We start from the raw sequence: 16,208 nt of genomic DNA on the forward strand, positions 1-16,208 counted from the left end.
CCGCTGGGCAACGGTCAGGTCTATCAGCCTGAAATTTTTGCAGCACCCGCCGCAAATCAGGGGAGATGGCAGACAAAATTACCCCCTCTCTGAGAATACCCGCCGGCTCAGGAACACCCGGAGAGTCGGGCACAAAACTCCTTGACAGGGCATCAGCCTTCACATTCTTAGAGCCCGGAAGGTACGAAACCACAAAATCAAAACAGGAGAAAAATAGCGACCAACGAGCCTGTTGAAGATTCAACCGTTTGGCAGACTCGAGATAAGTCAAATTCTTGCGATCCGTCAAGACCACCACGCGATGCTTTGCTCCTTTAAGCCAATGACGCCACTCCTCGAATGCCCACTTCATGGCCAACAACTCTCGATTGCCAACATCATAATTGCGCTCAGCAGGCGAAAACTTTCTAGAAAAGAAGGCACATGGTTTCATCACCGAGCCATCAGAACTTCTTTGCGACAAAACAGCCCCTGCTCCAATCTCAGAAGCATCAACCTCGACCTGAAACGGGAGCGAAACATCTGGCTGGCACAACACAGGGGCAGAAGAAAAATGACGCTTCAACTCCTGAAAAGCTTCCACAGCCGCAGAAGACCAATTGACCACATCAGCACCCTTCTTGGTCAAATCAGTCAACGGTTTAGCAACACTAGAAAAATTACTGATGAAGCGACGATAAAAATTAGCAAAGCCCAGGAACTTTTGCAGACTCTTCACAGATGTCGGCTGAGTCCAATCATAAATGGCCTGGACCTTAACAGGGTCCATCTCGATAGTAGAAGGGGAAAAAATGAAACCCAAAAATGAAACCTTCTGAACTGCAAAGAGACACTTTGACCCCTTCACAAACAAAGAATTTGCACGAAGGACCTGGAACACCATTCTGACCTGCTTCACGTGAGACTCCCAATCATCCGAGAAGACCAAAATATCATCCAAATATACAATCAGGAATTTATCCAGGTACTCTCGGAAGATGTCATGCATAAAGGACTGAAACACTGATGGAGCATTGGAAAGCCCGAATGGCATAACCAGGTACTCAAAATGACCCTCGGGCGTATTAAATGCTGTTTTCCATTCATCGCCCTGTTTAATACGCACAAGAGTATACGCCCCTCGAAGATCTATCTTGGTGAACCAACTAGCCCCTTTAATATGAGCAAACAAATCAGACAGCAGCGGCAAAGGATACTGAAACCTGACTGTAATTTTATTAAGAAGGCGGTAATCAATACAAGGTCTCAAAGAACCATCCTTCTTGGCCACAAAAAAGAACCCTGCTCCTAACGGTGATGACGACGGGCGAATATGACCTTTCTCCAAGGATTCCTTTATATAACTCCGCATAGCGGCATGTTCTGGCACAAATAAATTGAACAGTCGGCCCTTAGGAAACTTACTACCAGGAATCAAATTAATAGCACAATCACAATCCCTATGAGGAGGTAGGGCACTGGATTTGGGCTCATCAAATACATCCCGGTAATCCGACAAAAACTCCGGGACTTCAGAAGGGGTGGATGACGAAATAGACAAACATGGAACATCACCATGTACCCCCTGACAACCCCAGCTGGACACAGACATAGATTTCCAATCCAATACTGGATTATGGACTTGTAGCCATGGCAACCCCAAAACGACCACATCATGCAGATTATGCAACACCAAAAAGCGAATATCCTCCTGATGTGCAGGAGCTATGCACATGGTCAATTGGGTCCAGTACTGAGGCTTATTCTTGGCCAAAGGCGTAGCATCAATTCCTCTCAATGGAATAGGATACTGCAAGGGCTCCAAGAAAAAACCACAGCGCCTAGCAAACTCCAAGTCCATCAAATTCAGGGCAGCGCCTGAATCCACAAATGCCATAACAGAATAGGATGACAAAGAGCAAATCAGAGTAACGGACAAAAGAAATTTCGACTGTACCGTACCAATGGTGGCAGACCTAGCAAACCGCTTAGTGCGCTTAGGACAATCGGAGATAGCATGAGTGGAATCACCACAGTAAAAACACAGACCATTCCGACGTCTGTGTTCTTGCCGTTCAGCTCTGGTCAAGGTCCTATCACATTGCATAGGCTCAGGTCTATGCTCAGATAATTCCGCCAAATGGTGCACAACTTTACGCTCACGCAAGCGTCGATCGATCTGAATGGCCAAAGAGATAGACTCATTCAGACCAGCAGGCATGGGAAATCCCACCATGACATCCTTAAGGGCTTCAGAGAGACCCTTTCTGAAAATTGCTGCCAGGGCACATTCATTCCACTGAGTGACTACAGACCACTTCCTAAACTTCTGACAATATATCTCTACCTCATCCTGACCCTGACACAGAGCCAGCAAGATTTTCTCTGCCTGATCCACTGAATTTGGTTCATCATAAAGCAATCCAAGCGCCAGAAAAAATGCATCAACATCACGCAATGCCGGATCTCCTGGCGCAAGGGAAAATGCCCAGTCTTGAGGGTCGCCACGTATCAAAGAAATAATGATTTTCACTTGTTGAACAGGGTCACCTGAGGAGCGAGGTTTCAAAGCAAGAAACAATTTACAATTATTTTTGAAATTCAGAAACTTAGATCTATCCCCAAAAAAACAAATCAGGAATTGGAATCCTAGGCTCTGACATCGGATTCTGAACCACAAAATCTTGAATGTTTTGTACCCTTGCAGTGAGATTATCCATCCAAGAGGACAGACCTTGAATGTCCATATCTACACCTGTATCCTGAACCACCCAGAGGTCTAGGGGAAAAGAAAGGCAAAACACAGTGCAAAGAAAAAAAAATGGTCTCAGAACTTCTCTTATCCCTCTATTGAGATGCATTAATGCTTTGGGCCACCTGTACTGTTATGACCTGGTGGTTAGGACAATAATGGACCTGGTGGTTAAGAGCACACGGAAAGACCTGATAGTTACAATAATACAGGACCAGCTCTGGGACGTGGGAACTCTGCTGACCGCAATCCCTAATCCTATCACACACACTAGAAATAGCCGTGGATTGCTCCTAACGCTCCCTATGCAACTCGTCACAGCCTAAGGAACTAGCTAGCCCTAAAGATAGAAAAATAAAGCCTACCTTGCCTCAGAGAAATTCCCCAAAGGAAAAGGCAGCCCCCCACATAGGACTGTGAGTTAAGATGAAAATCACAAACACAGAGATGAAATAGATTTAGCAAAGAGAGGCCCGACTTACTGAACAGACAGAGGATAGGAAAGGAGACTTTGCGGTCAGCACAAAAACTACAAAAAAAACCCACGCAGAGGGCGCAAAAAGACCCTCCGCACCGACTCACGGTGCGGAGGCGCCCCTCTGCGTCCCAGAGCTTCCAGCAAGCAAGACAAAAATCAAAATAGCAAGCTGGACAGAAAAATAGCAAGCAAGAGAAAAACAAGCAGGAACTTAGCTTCTGCTGGAGAAGACAGGTCACAAGATCGATCCAGGAGCGAACAGACCAATACTGGAACATTGACAGGTGGCATGGAGCAATGATCTAAGTGGAGTTAAATAGAGCAGCCAGCTAACGAATTAACCTCGTCACCTGTGGAAGGAAACTCAGAAGCCGCAGCCCCACTCACAACCACCAGAGGAAGCCCATGGACAGAACCAGCCGAAGTACCATTCATGACCACAGGAGGGAGCTTGACAACAGAATTCACAACAGCCCACAGACCATTCTATCAAAGTCTGCATTCCAAAACGGCACTCCTTCCCTTCCGAGCTCTGCCGTGTGCCCAAACAGTGGTTTACCCCCACATATGGCACATCAGCGTACTCGGGATAAATTGAACAACAATTATTGCGGTCCAATTTCTCCTGTTACCCTTGTGAAAATAAAAACTTGGGGGCTACAATATCTTTTTTGTGGAAAAAAAAAATATTTTTTAATTTCACCACTCTGCATTCTAAACTTCTGTGAAGCACTTGGGGATTCAAAGTTCTCACCACACATCTAGATAAGTTCCATGGGGGGTCTAGTTTCCAAAATGGTGTCACTTGTGGGGGGTTTCCACTGTTTAGGCACATCAGGGGCTCTCCAAACGCGACATGGCGTCCAATCTCAATTCCAGACAATTCTACATTGAAAAAGTAAAACGGCACTCCTTCTCTTCCAAGCTCTGCGGTGCGCCCAAACAGTGGTTTACCCCCACATATTGGGTATCGACGTACTCAGGAGAAATTGCACTACAACTTTTGTTGTCTAATTTCTCCTGTTTCCTTTGTGAAAATAAAAATTTGGGGGCAAAAAGATCATTTTTGTAGAAAAAATTTGATTTTTTATTTTCACGGCTCAACGTTATAAACTTCTGTGAAGCACATGGGGGTTCAAAGTGCTCACCACACATCTAGATAAGTTCCTTAAGGGGTCTAGTTTCCAAAATGGTGTCACTTGTGGGGGTTTCCACTGTTTAGGCACATCAGGGGCTCTCTAAACGTGACATGGCGTCCGATCTCAATTCCAGCCAATTCTGCATTGAAAAAGTCAAACGGCGCTCCTTCACTTCCAAGTTCTGCGGTGCGCCCAAAAAGTGATTTACCCCCACATATGGGGTATTAGCTTATTCAGGAGAAATTGCATAACAAATTTTATGGTTACATTTCTGTTTTTACACATGTGAAAATAAAATAAAAATGGTTCTGAATTAAAATGTTTGCAAAAAAAAGTTAAATGTTCATTTTTTCCTTCCACATTGTTTCAGTCCCTGTGAAGTACGTAAAGGGTTAATAAACTTCTTGAATGTGGTTTTGAGAACCTTGCGGGGTGTAGTTTTTAGAATGGTGTCACACTTCCTTATTTGCTATCATATAGACCCCTCAAAATGACTTCAAATGTGATGTGGTCCCTAAAAAAAATGGTGTTGTAAAAATGAGAAATTGCTGGTCAACTTTTTACCCTTATAACTCCCTAACAAAAAAAAAATTGTTTCCAAAATTGTGCTGATGTAAAGTAGACATGTGGGAAATGTTATTTATTAACTATTTTTCATGACATATCTCTCTGATTTAAGGGCATAAAAATACAAAGTTTGAAGATTGCAAAATTTTAAAAATTTTCGCCATATTTCCGTTTTTTTCATAAATAATAACAAGTAATATCGAAGAAATGTTACCACTAACATGAAGTACAATATGTCACGAAAAAACAGTCTCAGAATCAGCGGGATCCGTTGAAGCGTTCCAGAGTTATAACCTCATAAAGTGACAGTGGTCAGAATTGTAAAAATTGGCTCAGTCATTAAATGCCAAATTGGCTCTGTCACTAAGGGGTTAAAACATAAATTAACTGTGGTTTATCACATTTAAGGGAAGCAGAGTTCGAATTCCTTAGCCACACCCAGGCCTGATTACTGCCACGCCTGCTCTCAATCAAGAAATAACTTTAATAGGACCTGCTTGACAAAGTGAAGTAGACCAAAAGATTCTCAAAAGCTAGACATCATGCCCTGATCCAAAGAAATTCTGGAACCATAGTGATAGCCATTATCCACAAATGGTGAAAACATGGAATAGTGTGGGGTGGTCACTTTTTCACACAGGGACCTGTAGGTTTGGATTTCTTTTTACCTTAATAATGAAGACCTTTATCTAAAAACTGCATTTCGTGTTTACTTATGTTATCTTTGTCTAATATTTAAATCTGCTTGGTGATCTGAAACATTTAAGTGTGACAAACATGTAAAAGAATAGGAAATCAATAAGGGGGCAAACACTTTTTCACACAAGTGTATATAGAAAAATAATAAATGTCTGCTATCTTTCTATTTACCTCTCAGGCTCTGACATCATGGTGAAGATAAAAACTCCAGACACCGAGCTTGAGATTCGGCTTCCATTTGGTTCCCACACACAGGAATTTCTACATAAATTCAGTCAGTTACTTCAGGGTAAGCGCGTAAATATTTTGAGGATTTTTGCAAAATGAATGGAAATACATTCAATAAATATAAACAAATGTACATTAATGTATACTTATTATTTTTATCAGTTTTATGTTATCTGGTTATTTAACATCATGAAACAAGTTTTTTTACCATCTCATTTGGCCTAATTGGCACATCGATTCGCCTCTCTTTAGTAACAGTTGGGCGACATTCCCATGATGAGTATTTGAGGAGTTGTACAACCCCTGGCAAAAATTATGGAATCACCGGCCTTGGAGGATGTTCATACAGTTGTTTAAGTTTGTTGAAAAAAGCAGATCACAGACATGGCACAAAACTAAAGTCATTTCGAGCCATGATTTATGTCAGTCCACTTGGTGTAACAGCTCTCCAAGGTGTGATCACTCCTTTTTAGATGCAGACTAACGAGCAGAGATAATTTGATGCAGGTGTTAGTTTTGGGAATGAAAATTTACAGGGTGATTCCATAACTGTTTCCTTAGAATTGAGTGATTCCATAATTTTTTCCCTATGCTTGGTCAAAAAAAAGTAGCCATTACTGACTACTACATTTTTTGTTCTTGATTTCTTTTAGTGTTTCTTAAAGCCAGAAAGTTGCCATTTGAAATGACTTTAGTTTTGTGCCATGTCTGTGATCTGCTTTTTTTCCACAAAATTAAACAACTGAATGAACATCCTCCAAGGCCGGTGATTCCATAATTTTTGCCAGGGGTTGTAGATGTTGGCGATTTTTCACATCTATTAACCTCTTTCCGACGTTGTGTGTAATAATACGCCCTCATCAGAATCCCTCCCTTTGATGTGGGCTCCGGCGAACAGCTAACATGTGTCTCTAACAGAGCCAGCCGTGAAATCGTGATCCACCCTGTAAAATGGGCTGTTAAATCTCTGACAGCGGCATTTAATTTGTACTTACCAGAAGCGCGTCAGAAATCCCGCCCATCGGTGACCTCGTCACATGATCGCGGGTCACTGATGAATTGGCCTGAGAACCAGAGGTCTGAAGCAGACCTCTATGGCTGTCATTGCCAGTTTGCTATGAGCGCCACCCAGTGGTCGGCGCTCATAGCAAGTGAGCATTTCTGCTACACACAGGCGATCTGATCACCCCCTGTGTGTAGCAGAGGCGATCAGACAATTGCAGCTTCTAATCTTCCATGGAGACTATTGAAGCGTGCAAAAAGTAAAAAAAAAATGTTTTTACAAATATTGAAAAAATTTATAAATTATAAAAGTTCAAATCACCCCCCTTTCGCCCCATTCAAAATAAAACAAACTAAAAAAAAATCGCTAAACGGAGTGTGGAGAAAAAGATTCAAACCGCCGCTACATTGCAATAAAATGCAATAACGGGCAGAGGCGTCTCTATCTATCTAGAGGCGTATTCTGGCACCCGGGACAAGAATTCAGTTTGGTGCCCTCCCCCCCAGGACATATGCGAATTGCACACTTAGCCATGTACTGACGACCTCCTCTCCCTAATGCTCTCAATATTCAGTGAAAAACTCAGAGAAGCAGGAAGAGAAGCTCGTTGTCACAGGACCACAAGTATGAAAATCACATCTGAGTGAAGTGTCCATGTGACGACTACTGGAACCTGCAGAGCTGAATCCTGACATCGCAGCTTCTGAACTCTCACAGCTAATGCACTGCACACTTTTAGGATTCTCCCTTGCCGGTGAACGGTCATGTCAGCACAAGCATGTGATTTGTATACCTCTGACCACATTCCGACTAGACGTGCCCAGCCTCGCTCAGTTCATTTTCATAGAGTGAGGCCACACATGTCTAGTCAGCACGTGACCGCATGAATGTAAATCCCCAGCACGAGAGAATCCTGACAGTGTGCAGTGCGCACTGTGAGAAGTCAGAAGTCTGCAGTCACAAAGAATGACTGCAGACTCATCACAAACCTGGACATCCCGTTTAATGCTCCTAACATAAATAAAAACATGACAATTAGTCAGTATCACAAATAACATTTACATCGAGGTACCTTATAGATGACATCGTCTCTGGAGCCGTTCTTCTTTTCTTCATCTTGTCCAGACCCCATGATGAGTTTTCTCATCCACAGCTCGTGTCTGCAGACTTACATCTTCTCCACTCTTTTTCAGAAAATCTGCACACGATACCCCTAAAGATATAAGTGTCATTATAATGCTCCTGAATAAAAAAAACTGCCCCTCACTATATTGTCTGCACAAAATATGACCCCCACACTGTCCCTCTTATGGTACATGCTCTTCACACTGACCTCTCCTTTCCATACCGGTCCCCTCTTCACACTCTCCTCTCACACTGTGTCCCCCCTATAGGGCCCAGTATTTATACTGTACTCTCTCATCACACTCCCCACTCCTTGGTATACTGTCCCCTCCTGGCTGTGCCCCCATGCTACGCCCCCACTACTCAGTTTCTATTCTGTGCCCACTCACTTTTCTCCCCCCATACTGTCTCCTCACACTATTCACCTCCTTCCTCATACTGTCTCCTCATATATTTCCCCCCTCACTTTCTATACTGCCTGTGCACCTGACTCCCCATACTGTGTCTGCACACATCCTATCACCCTCACTCCCTGTACTCTGTACACATAACATTTTCCACATCGCTACTCATGCTGTGTCCACATACATTCCCCGTTCGCTCCTCATACTGTCTGCACCCATCCCCATACTGTTTCCTCAGATATGCCCCCCATCCCCAGTACTGTTTCCTCATACATGCCCCCAATTCCCCAGTATTGTTTCCTCATACATGCCCCCCATTCTCCTGTACTGTTTCCTCATACATGCCCCCCATTCCCCAATACTGTTTCCTCATACATGCCCATTATTTTCCTCTACCCCACCCCATCATTGCTCTCTTCACCACCTCCATCTTTGCCTTCTCCACCACCACTATCATTGCATTCTCCCCCACCACCCCATAATTTCCCATTCCATAACCTCCATCATTTCCTCCTTCCCCAGCACCCCCATCATTGCCCATTCCACCACCGCCATCATTTCCTCCCCCCACCCCATCATTGCCCATTCCACCTCCATCATTGCCACCTCCATCATTGCCCATTCCACCACATCCATCATTTCCTGCTCCTCCTCCATCCCAATTATTGCCCTCTCCCCGTCAGCCCCATCATTGCCCTCGCCTCTCCTCCCTGTACACACACACACAAAACCATTTATGTCTCTGCACATTCACCCGCAGCGCTACGCATGCACGCACAAACACACACACATATTGCGTACAGTATAATGGCCACACCTAGTTACCTCTACACACGCGGCTGAGCTCCGTACACCTTGCACACATGGCTCCGCTCCGTACACCTCGTACACATGTGGCTGCACTCCATACACCTTGTACACACGCGGCTCTGCTCCGTACAGCTTGTACACATGCAGCTCTGCCCCGTACAGCTTGTACACACGCGACTCCGCTCCGTACACCTTGTACACACACGGCTCTGCTCTGTAGACCTCGTACACACACGGCTCCGCTCTGTACACCTCGTACACACATGGCTCCGCTCTGTACACCTCGTACACACACGGCTCCGCTCTGTACACCTCGTACACACACGGCTCCGCTCTGTACACCTCGTACATGCACGGCTCCGCTCTGTACACCTCATACACGCACGGCTCCGCTCTGTACACCTCGTACACACACGGCCCTGCTCTATACACCTGGTACACACGGCTCCGCTCTGTACACCTCGTACACACATGGCTCCGCTCCATACACCTCGTACACGGCTCCCCTCCATGCACCTTGCACTCACCCAGCTCCGCTCCATACACCTCATAGACACACACGACTCCGCTCCATACACCTTGCACACACTGCTCCACTCTGTACACACCCAGCTCTGCTCCGTACACCTCATACATACACACGGCTCCGCTCCGTACACCTCGTACACACACGACTCCGCTCCATACACCTTACACACACCCAGTTCCGCTCTGTACACCTTGTACACACATGGCTCCACTCCATACACCTTGCACACACCCAGTTCCGCCCCGTACACCTCGTACACACACGGCTCCGCTCCATACACCTTGCACACACCCAGTACCGCTCTGTACACCTCGTACACACATGGCTCCACTCCATACACCTTGCACACACCCAGTTCCGCCCCGTACACCTAGTACACACACGGCTCCGCTCCATACACCTTGCACACACCCAGTTCCGCTCTGTACACCTCGTACACACCCAGCTCCGCTCCATACACCTTGCACACACCCAGTTCCGCTCCGTACACCTCGTACACACCCAGCTCCGCTTCATACACCTTGCACACACCCAGTTCCAGTCTGTACACCTCGTACACCCAGCTCCGCTCAATACACCTTGCACACATGGCTCTGCTCTGTACACCTCGTACACACACACGGCTCTGCTACATCCACACAAACCACTCCTGACCCCACACAAAAGCTTACCCTCCTCCAGCACTATGACAACCAGCAGAGTCCTGAACTACACGGAGGCCCTTCATCATGTGATTCCTGACTCCTCCCCTCCTGTGACCTCATCACAGGTCCTGTGCGCACAGAGCAGCGGCAGCCATAGTTGTGGTGTGCGGCTCTCTGCGGTAGAGGGGCTCTGCTGTGGGACAAGTGCAGTTCCACCCGTGATCGCGGAGGAGCCTCCCTGAACCGCCGCATCATCAGGCGGCCCGCTGGCGCCCTCGTCGGCTGCGCCCGGGGCACATGCCCCGACTGCCCCCCCTTGGATATGACACTCATAATGGGTGATTAAAAGATTGTATCTACACCAAAATGGTATCAGTAAATACATCAGCTCGGTGTGCAAAAAGTAAGCTCTAACCCAGCCCCAGATCACGAAAAAATTTAGACGCTACAGGTCTCGGAAAATGGCGCCTTTTTTTTTTTTACCAAAGTTTAGATTTTTTTTCACCACTTAAATAATAATGAACCTAGACATGTTTGGTGGCTATGAACTCATAATGACCTGGTGAATCATAATGGTAGGTGAGTTTCAGCATATAGAGAACAAAAAAAACAAGCCCTCGCATGGTCATATTGTTGGAAAAATAAAAAGGGGAGCAAAAAACTAAAACGCAAAAATGAAAATACTTCTAATCATGAAGGTGTTAAGTAAATTAGGTTACTTTTTTTATCCATTTTTTTACGTGTTTTTTCGTCATGTCATGTCTTAAATGCTTAAAGCTTTTTTGTTTTCTTCCTGTTATTTTGCTTTGACGAAACTTCATTGATACAGTCATGTGCATATTACATGCTATGGAAACATACTAAAAATATGCAATTTTTAGATGTAGATTTTCCGCATCTAATGCAACACCAAAAATATGCAGCATCAAAACTTTTATCTTCTGCAGATCCACCAGTTCTCTGAATGCTTAGCTCTGTGTATCCTCACCCACACCACTGATTGGCAGCTTTCTGTGTACACTGTGCATAGGCAGAAAGCTACCAATCAATGGTGGGGGCAGTGTTATTCAGAGTTCATGAATATGAAGGACTACATGGAATAAGGTTTATTAGTCCTCTGGTGATAATCTGCTGACAAAACAGTGTTCTTATCAAAACTACAACAAGCAGCCCAGTAAGTGACACATTGCTGTAATCTGTCTCTGCATCTGGGCAGCCACTAGGAATTTCGGGGCCCCATACTGGCAAAATTTTCGGGGCCCCTTGAAACTCCGCCCTGGCTCCACCCTAGCCCCATTTCTACCCCTTGAATCTTCCACAGTCCCACCACCCTCTCTTGGAAAAACTCCACTTCTGCACCACGTCTTCACAAATCACACATTAACAGTTCCCATCACCAGGTCACATATACAGCCAGCAGCTTTTGTTTTGGGCAAAAGATTTTTTAATTCGCCACCACGACAAAGTAGACTTTTTTTGGCCGGCTCTACTCCACTGTAACTTGTTAAACTTTTTTTTTTTTTTAAATATCCAATACAATTTTAGGTATATTTTTATTTATTTTTCAATTTTTAAAATGACCAATAATGCCACATACAAGGGACAAATACCACTGCACCATGACAGAATCACATTACCACCACATGGCGACCAATAATACCACATACAAGAAACAAATACCACCACGCCATGACCAGACCACATTTTCCCACCACATAGTGACCGAATAATTCCACATAGAAGGAACAAATACCGCCACACCATGACCAGACCACATATTACCACCAAAGTGACCGGAAATTAGCACATACAAGGAACAAATACCACCACACCATGAACGGTGTTGTGAATTCTGTGGCAGAGCTCCCTCCTGTGGTCACAAGTGGTACTTCGGCTGATTCTCTCTGTGAGCTTCCGTTGGTGGAGGAAAGTGGTACTGCGGCTTCTGAGTTTCCTTCCTCAGGTGATGTGGGGAAGTCGTTAGGTGCTGCTCTATTTAACTCCACCTAGTGCTTTGATCCTGGCCTCCAGTCAATGTTCTAGTATTGGACCTGTTTCCTCCTGGATCGTTCCTGTGGCCTGCTGCTCTGCATAGCTAAGTTCTGCTTTGCTATTTTGTTTGCTGTTTTTTTCTGTCCAGCTTGTCTATTTGTTTTTTCCTGCTTGCTGGAAGCTCTGGGACGCAGAGGGTGTACCTCCGTGCCGTTAGTTCGGTACGGAGGGTCTTTTTGCCCCCTTTGCATGGTTTTTGTAGGGTTTTGTGTTGACCGCAAAGTTACCTTTCCTATCCTCGCTCTGTTCAGAAAGTCGGGCCTCACTTTGCTAAATCTATTTCATCTCTACGTTTGTCTTTTCATCTTAACTCACAGTCATTATATGTGGGGGCTGCCTTTTCCTTTGGGGTATTTCTCTGAGGCAAGGTAGGCTTATTTTCTATCTTCAGGCTAGCTAGTTTCTCAGGCTGTGCCGAGTTGCATAGGGAGCGTTAGGCGCAATCCAAGGCTGCCTCTAGTATGGTTGGAGAGGATTAGGGATTGCGGTCAGCAGAGTTCCCACGTCTCAGAGCTCGTTCAATGTTTTTAGGTTATTGTCAGGTCACTGTATGTGCTGTTATGGCTGGCAATCAGGCAACACAGCGTGCAGTAATCAGCGCACATACAGAGATCTGGCAATAACCCAAAACAATAGGACGAGCTCTGAGACGTGGAATCTCTGTAGACTGCAGTACCTGATCTATCCTCACACAACTGGAAGCAGCAGTGGATTGCGCCTATCAACTACCTATGCAACTCGGCACTGCCTGAGGAGCTGACTAGCCTGAAGATAGAAATACAAGCCTGACTTACCTCAGAGAAATACCCCAAAGGAATAGGCAGCCCCCACATATAATGACTGTTAGCAAGATGAAAAGACAAACGTAGGAATGAAATAGATTCAGCAAAGTGAGGCCCGATATTCTAGACAGAGCGAGGATAGCAAAGAGAACTATGCAGTCTACAAAAAACCCTAAAACGAAAACCACGCAAAGGGGCAAAAAGACCCACCGTGCCGAACTAACAGCACGGCGGTGCACCCCTTTGCTTCTCAGAGCTTCCAGCAAAAGATAATAACAAGCTGGACAGAAAAAACAGAAAACAAACTAGAAGCACTTATCTAGCAGAGCAGCAGGCCCAAGGAAAGATGCAGTAGCTCAGATCCAACACTGGAACATTGACAAGGAGCAAGGAAGACAGACTCAGGTGGAGCTAAATAGCAAGGCAGCCAACGAGCTCACCAAAACACCTGAGGGAGGAAGCCCAGAGACTGCAATACCACTTGTGACCACAGAAGTGAACTCAGCCACAGAATTCACAACAGTACCCCCCCCTTGAGGAGGGGTCACCGAACCCTCACCAGAACCCCCAGGCCGACCAGGATGAGCCACATGAAAGGCACGAACAAGATCTGGGGCATGGACATCAGAGGCAAAAACCCAGGAATTATCTTCCTGAGCATAACCCTTCCATTTGACCAGATACTGGAGTTTCCGTCTAGAGACACGAGAATCCAAAATCTTCTCCACAATATACTCCAATTCCCCCTCCACCAAAACAGGGGCAGGAGGCTCCACAGATGGAACCATAGGTGCCACGTATCTCCTCAACAACGACCTATGGAATACATTATGTATGGAAAAGGAGTCTGGGAGGGTCAGACGAAAAGACACCGGATTGAGAATCTCAGAAATCCTATACGGACCAATAAAATGAGGTTTAAATTTAGGAGAGGAAACCTTCATAGGTATATGACGAGAAGATAACCAAACCAGATCCCCAACACGAAGTCGGGGTCCCACACGGCGTCTGCGATTAGCGAAAAGCTGAGCCTTCTCCTGGGATAAGGTCAAATTGTCCACTACCTGAGTCCAGATCTGCTGCAACCTGTCCACCACATAATCCACACCAGGACAGTCCGAAGACTCAACCTGTCCTGAAGAGAAACGAGGATGGAACCCAGAATTGCAGAAAAATGGAGAGACCAAGGTAGCCGAGCTGGCCCGATTATTAAGGGCGAACTCAGCCAACGGCAAAAATGACACCCAATCATCCTGGTCAGCGGAAACAAAACATCTCAGATATGTTTCCAAGGTCTGATTGGTTCGTTCGGTCTGGCCATTAGTCTGAGGATGGAAGGCCGAGGAAAAAGATAGGTCAATGCCCATCCTACCACAAAAGGCTCGCCAGAACCTCGAGACAAACTGGGAACCTCTGTCAGAAACAATATTCTCAGGAATGCCATGTAAACGAACCACATGCTGGAAGAACAAAGGCACCAAATCAGAGGAGGAAGGCAATTTAACCAAGGGCACCAGATGGACCATTTTAGAAAAGCGATCACAGACCACCCAAATGACAGACATCTTCTGAGAAACGGGAAGGTCAGAAATGAAATCCATCGAAATATGTGTCCAAGGCCTCTTCGGGACCGGCAAGGGCAAAAGCAACCCACTGGCACGTGAACAGCAGGGCTTAGCCCTAGCACAAATTCCACAGGACTGCACAAAAGCACGCACATCCCGTGACAGAGATGGCCACCAGAAGGATCTAGCAACCAACTCCCTGGTACCAAAGATTCCTGGATGACCGGCCAGCACCGAACAATGAAGTTCAGAGATAACTTTACTAGTCCACCTATCAGGGACGAACAGTTTCTCGGCCGGACAACGATCAGGTTTATTAGCCTGAAATTTCTGCAACACTCTTCGCAAATCAGGGGAGATGGCAGACACAATGACTCCTTCCTTGAGGATACTCGCCGGCTCAGATAACCCCGGAGAGTCGGGCACAAAACTCCTAGACAGAGCATCCGCCTTCACATTTTTAGAGCCCGGAAGGTATGAAATCACAAAATCAAAACGAGCAAAAAATAACGACCAACGGGCCTGTCTAGGATTCAAGCGCTTGGCAGACTCAAGATAAGTAAGGTTCTTATGATCAGTCAAAACCACCACGCGATGCTTAGCACCCTCAAGCCAATGACGCCACTCCTCGAATGCCCACTTCATGGCCAGCAACTCTCGGTTGCCCACATCATAATTACGCTCAGCAGCAGAAAATTTCCTGGAAAAGAAAGCACATGGTTTGAACCCTGAGCAACCAGAACCTCTCTGTGACAAAACCGCCCCTGCACCAATCTCAGAAGCATCAACCTCGACCTGGAACGGAAGAGAAACATCAGGTTGACACAACACAGGGGCACAGCAAAAACGACGCTTCAACTCCTGAAAAGCTTCCACGGCAGCAGAAGACCAATTAACCAAATCAGCACCCTTCTTGGTCAAATCGGTCAATGGTCTGGCAATGCTAGAAAAATTACAGATGAAGCGACGATAAAAATTAGCAAAGCCCAGGAATTTCTGCAAACTTTTTAGAGATGTCGGCTGAGTCCAATCCTGGATGGCCTGAACCTTAACCGGATCCATCTCGATAGTAGAAGGGGAAAAGATGAACCCCAAAAATGAAACTTTCTGCACACCGAAGAGACACTTTGATCCCTTCACGAACAAGGAATTAGCACGCAGTACCTGGAAAACCATTCTGACTTGCTTCACATGAGACTCCCAATCATCTGAGAAGATCAAAATGTCATCCAAGTAAACAATCAAGAATTTATCCAGATACTCACGGAAAATGTCATGCATAAAAGACTGAAAAACAGATGGAGCATTGGCAAGTCCGAACGGCATCACCAGATACTCAAAATGACCCTCGGGCGTATTAAATGCCGTTTTCCATTCATCTCCCAGCCTGATTCTCACCAGATTATATGCACCACGAAGATCAATCTTAGTAAACCAACTAGCCCCCTTAAT

At 45.6% G+C, this 16,208-nt stretch overlaps 1 protein-coding gene across 3 annotated transcripts in view; it reads left to right on the forward strand.

The window, feature by feature from the left end:
• INPP5B (inositol polyphosphate-5-phosphatase B) overlaps positions 1 to 16,208 on the forward strand; it is a 299,917-nt gene that overhangs the window by 77,239 nt on the left and 206,470 nt on the right. For all 3 annotated transcript variants that reach the window (XM_069757108.1, XM_069757101.1, XM_069757102.1), the window contains one exon: positions 5,793 to 5,903. In XM_069757108.1, the coding sequence (XP_069613209.1) occupies positions 5,793 to 5,903 (111 nt within the window). The remainder of the gene's footprint in view (positions 1 to 5,792; positions 5,904 to 16,208) is intronic.

This window comes from Ranitomeya imitator, chromosome 3 (assembly GCF_032444005.1).
Source record: "Ranitomeya imitator isolate aRanImi1 chromosome 3, aRanImi1.pri, whole genome shotgun sequence".
NCBI classification, from domain to species: domain Eukaryota; kingdom Metazoa; phylum Chordata; class Amphibia; order Anura; family Dendrobatidae; genus Ranitomeya; species Ranitomeya imitator.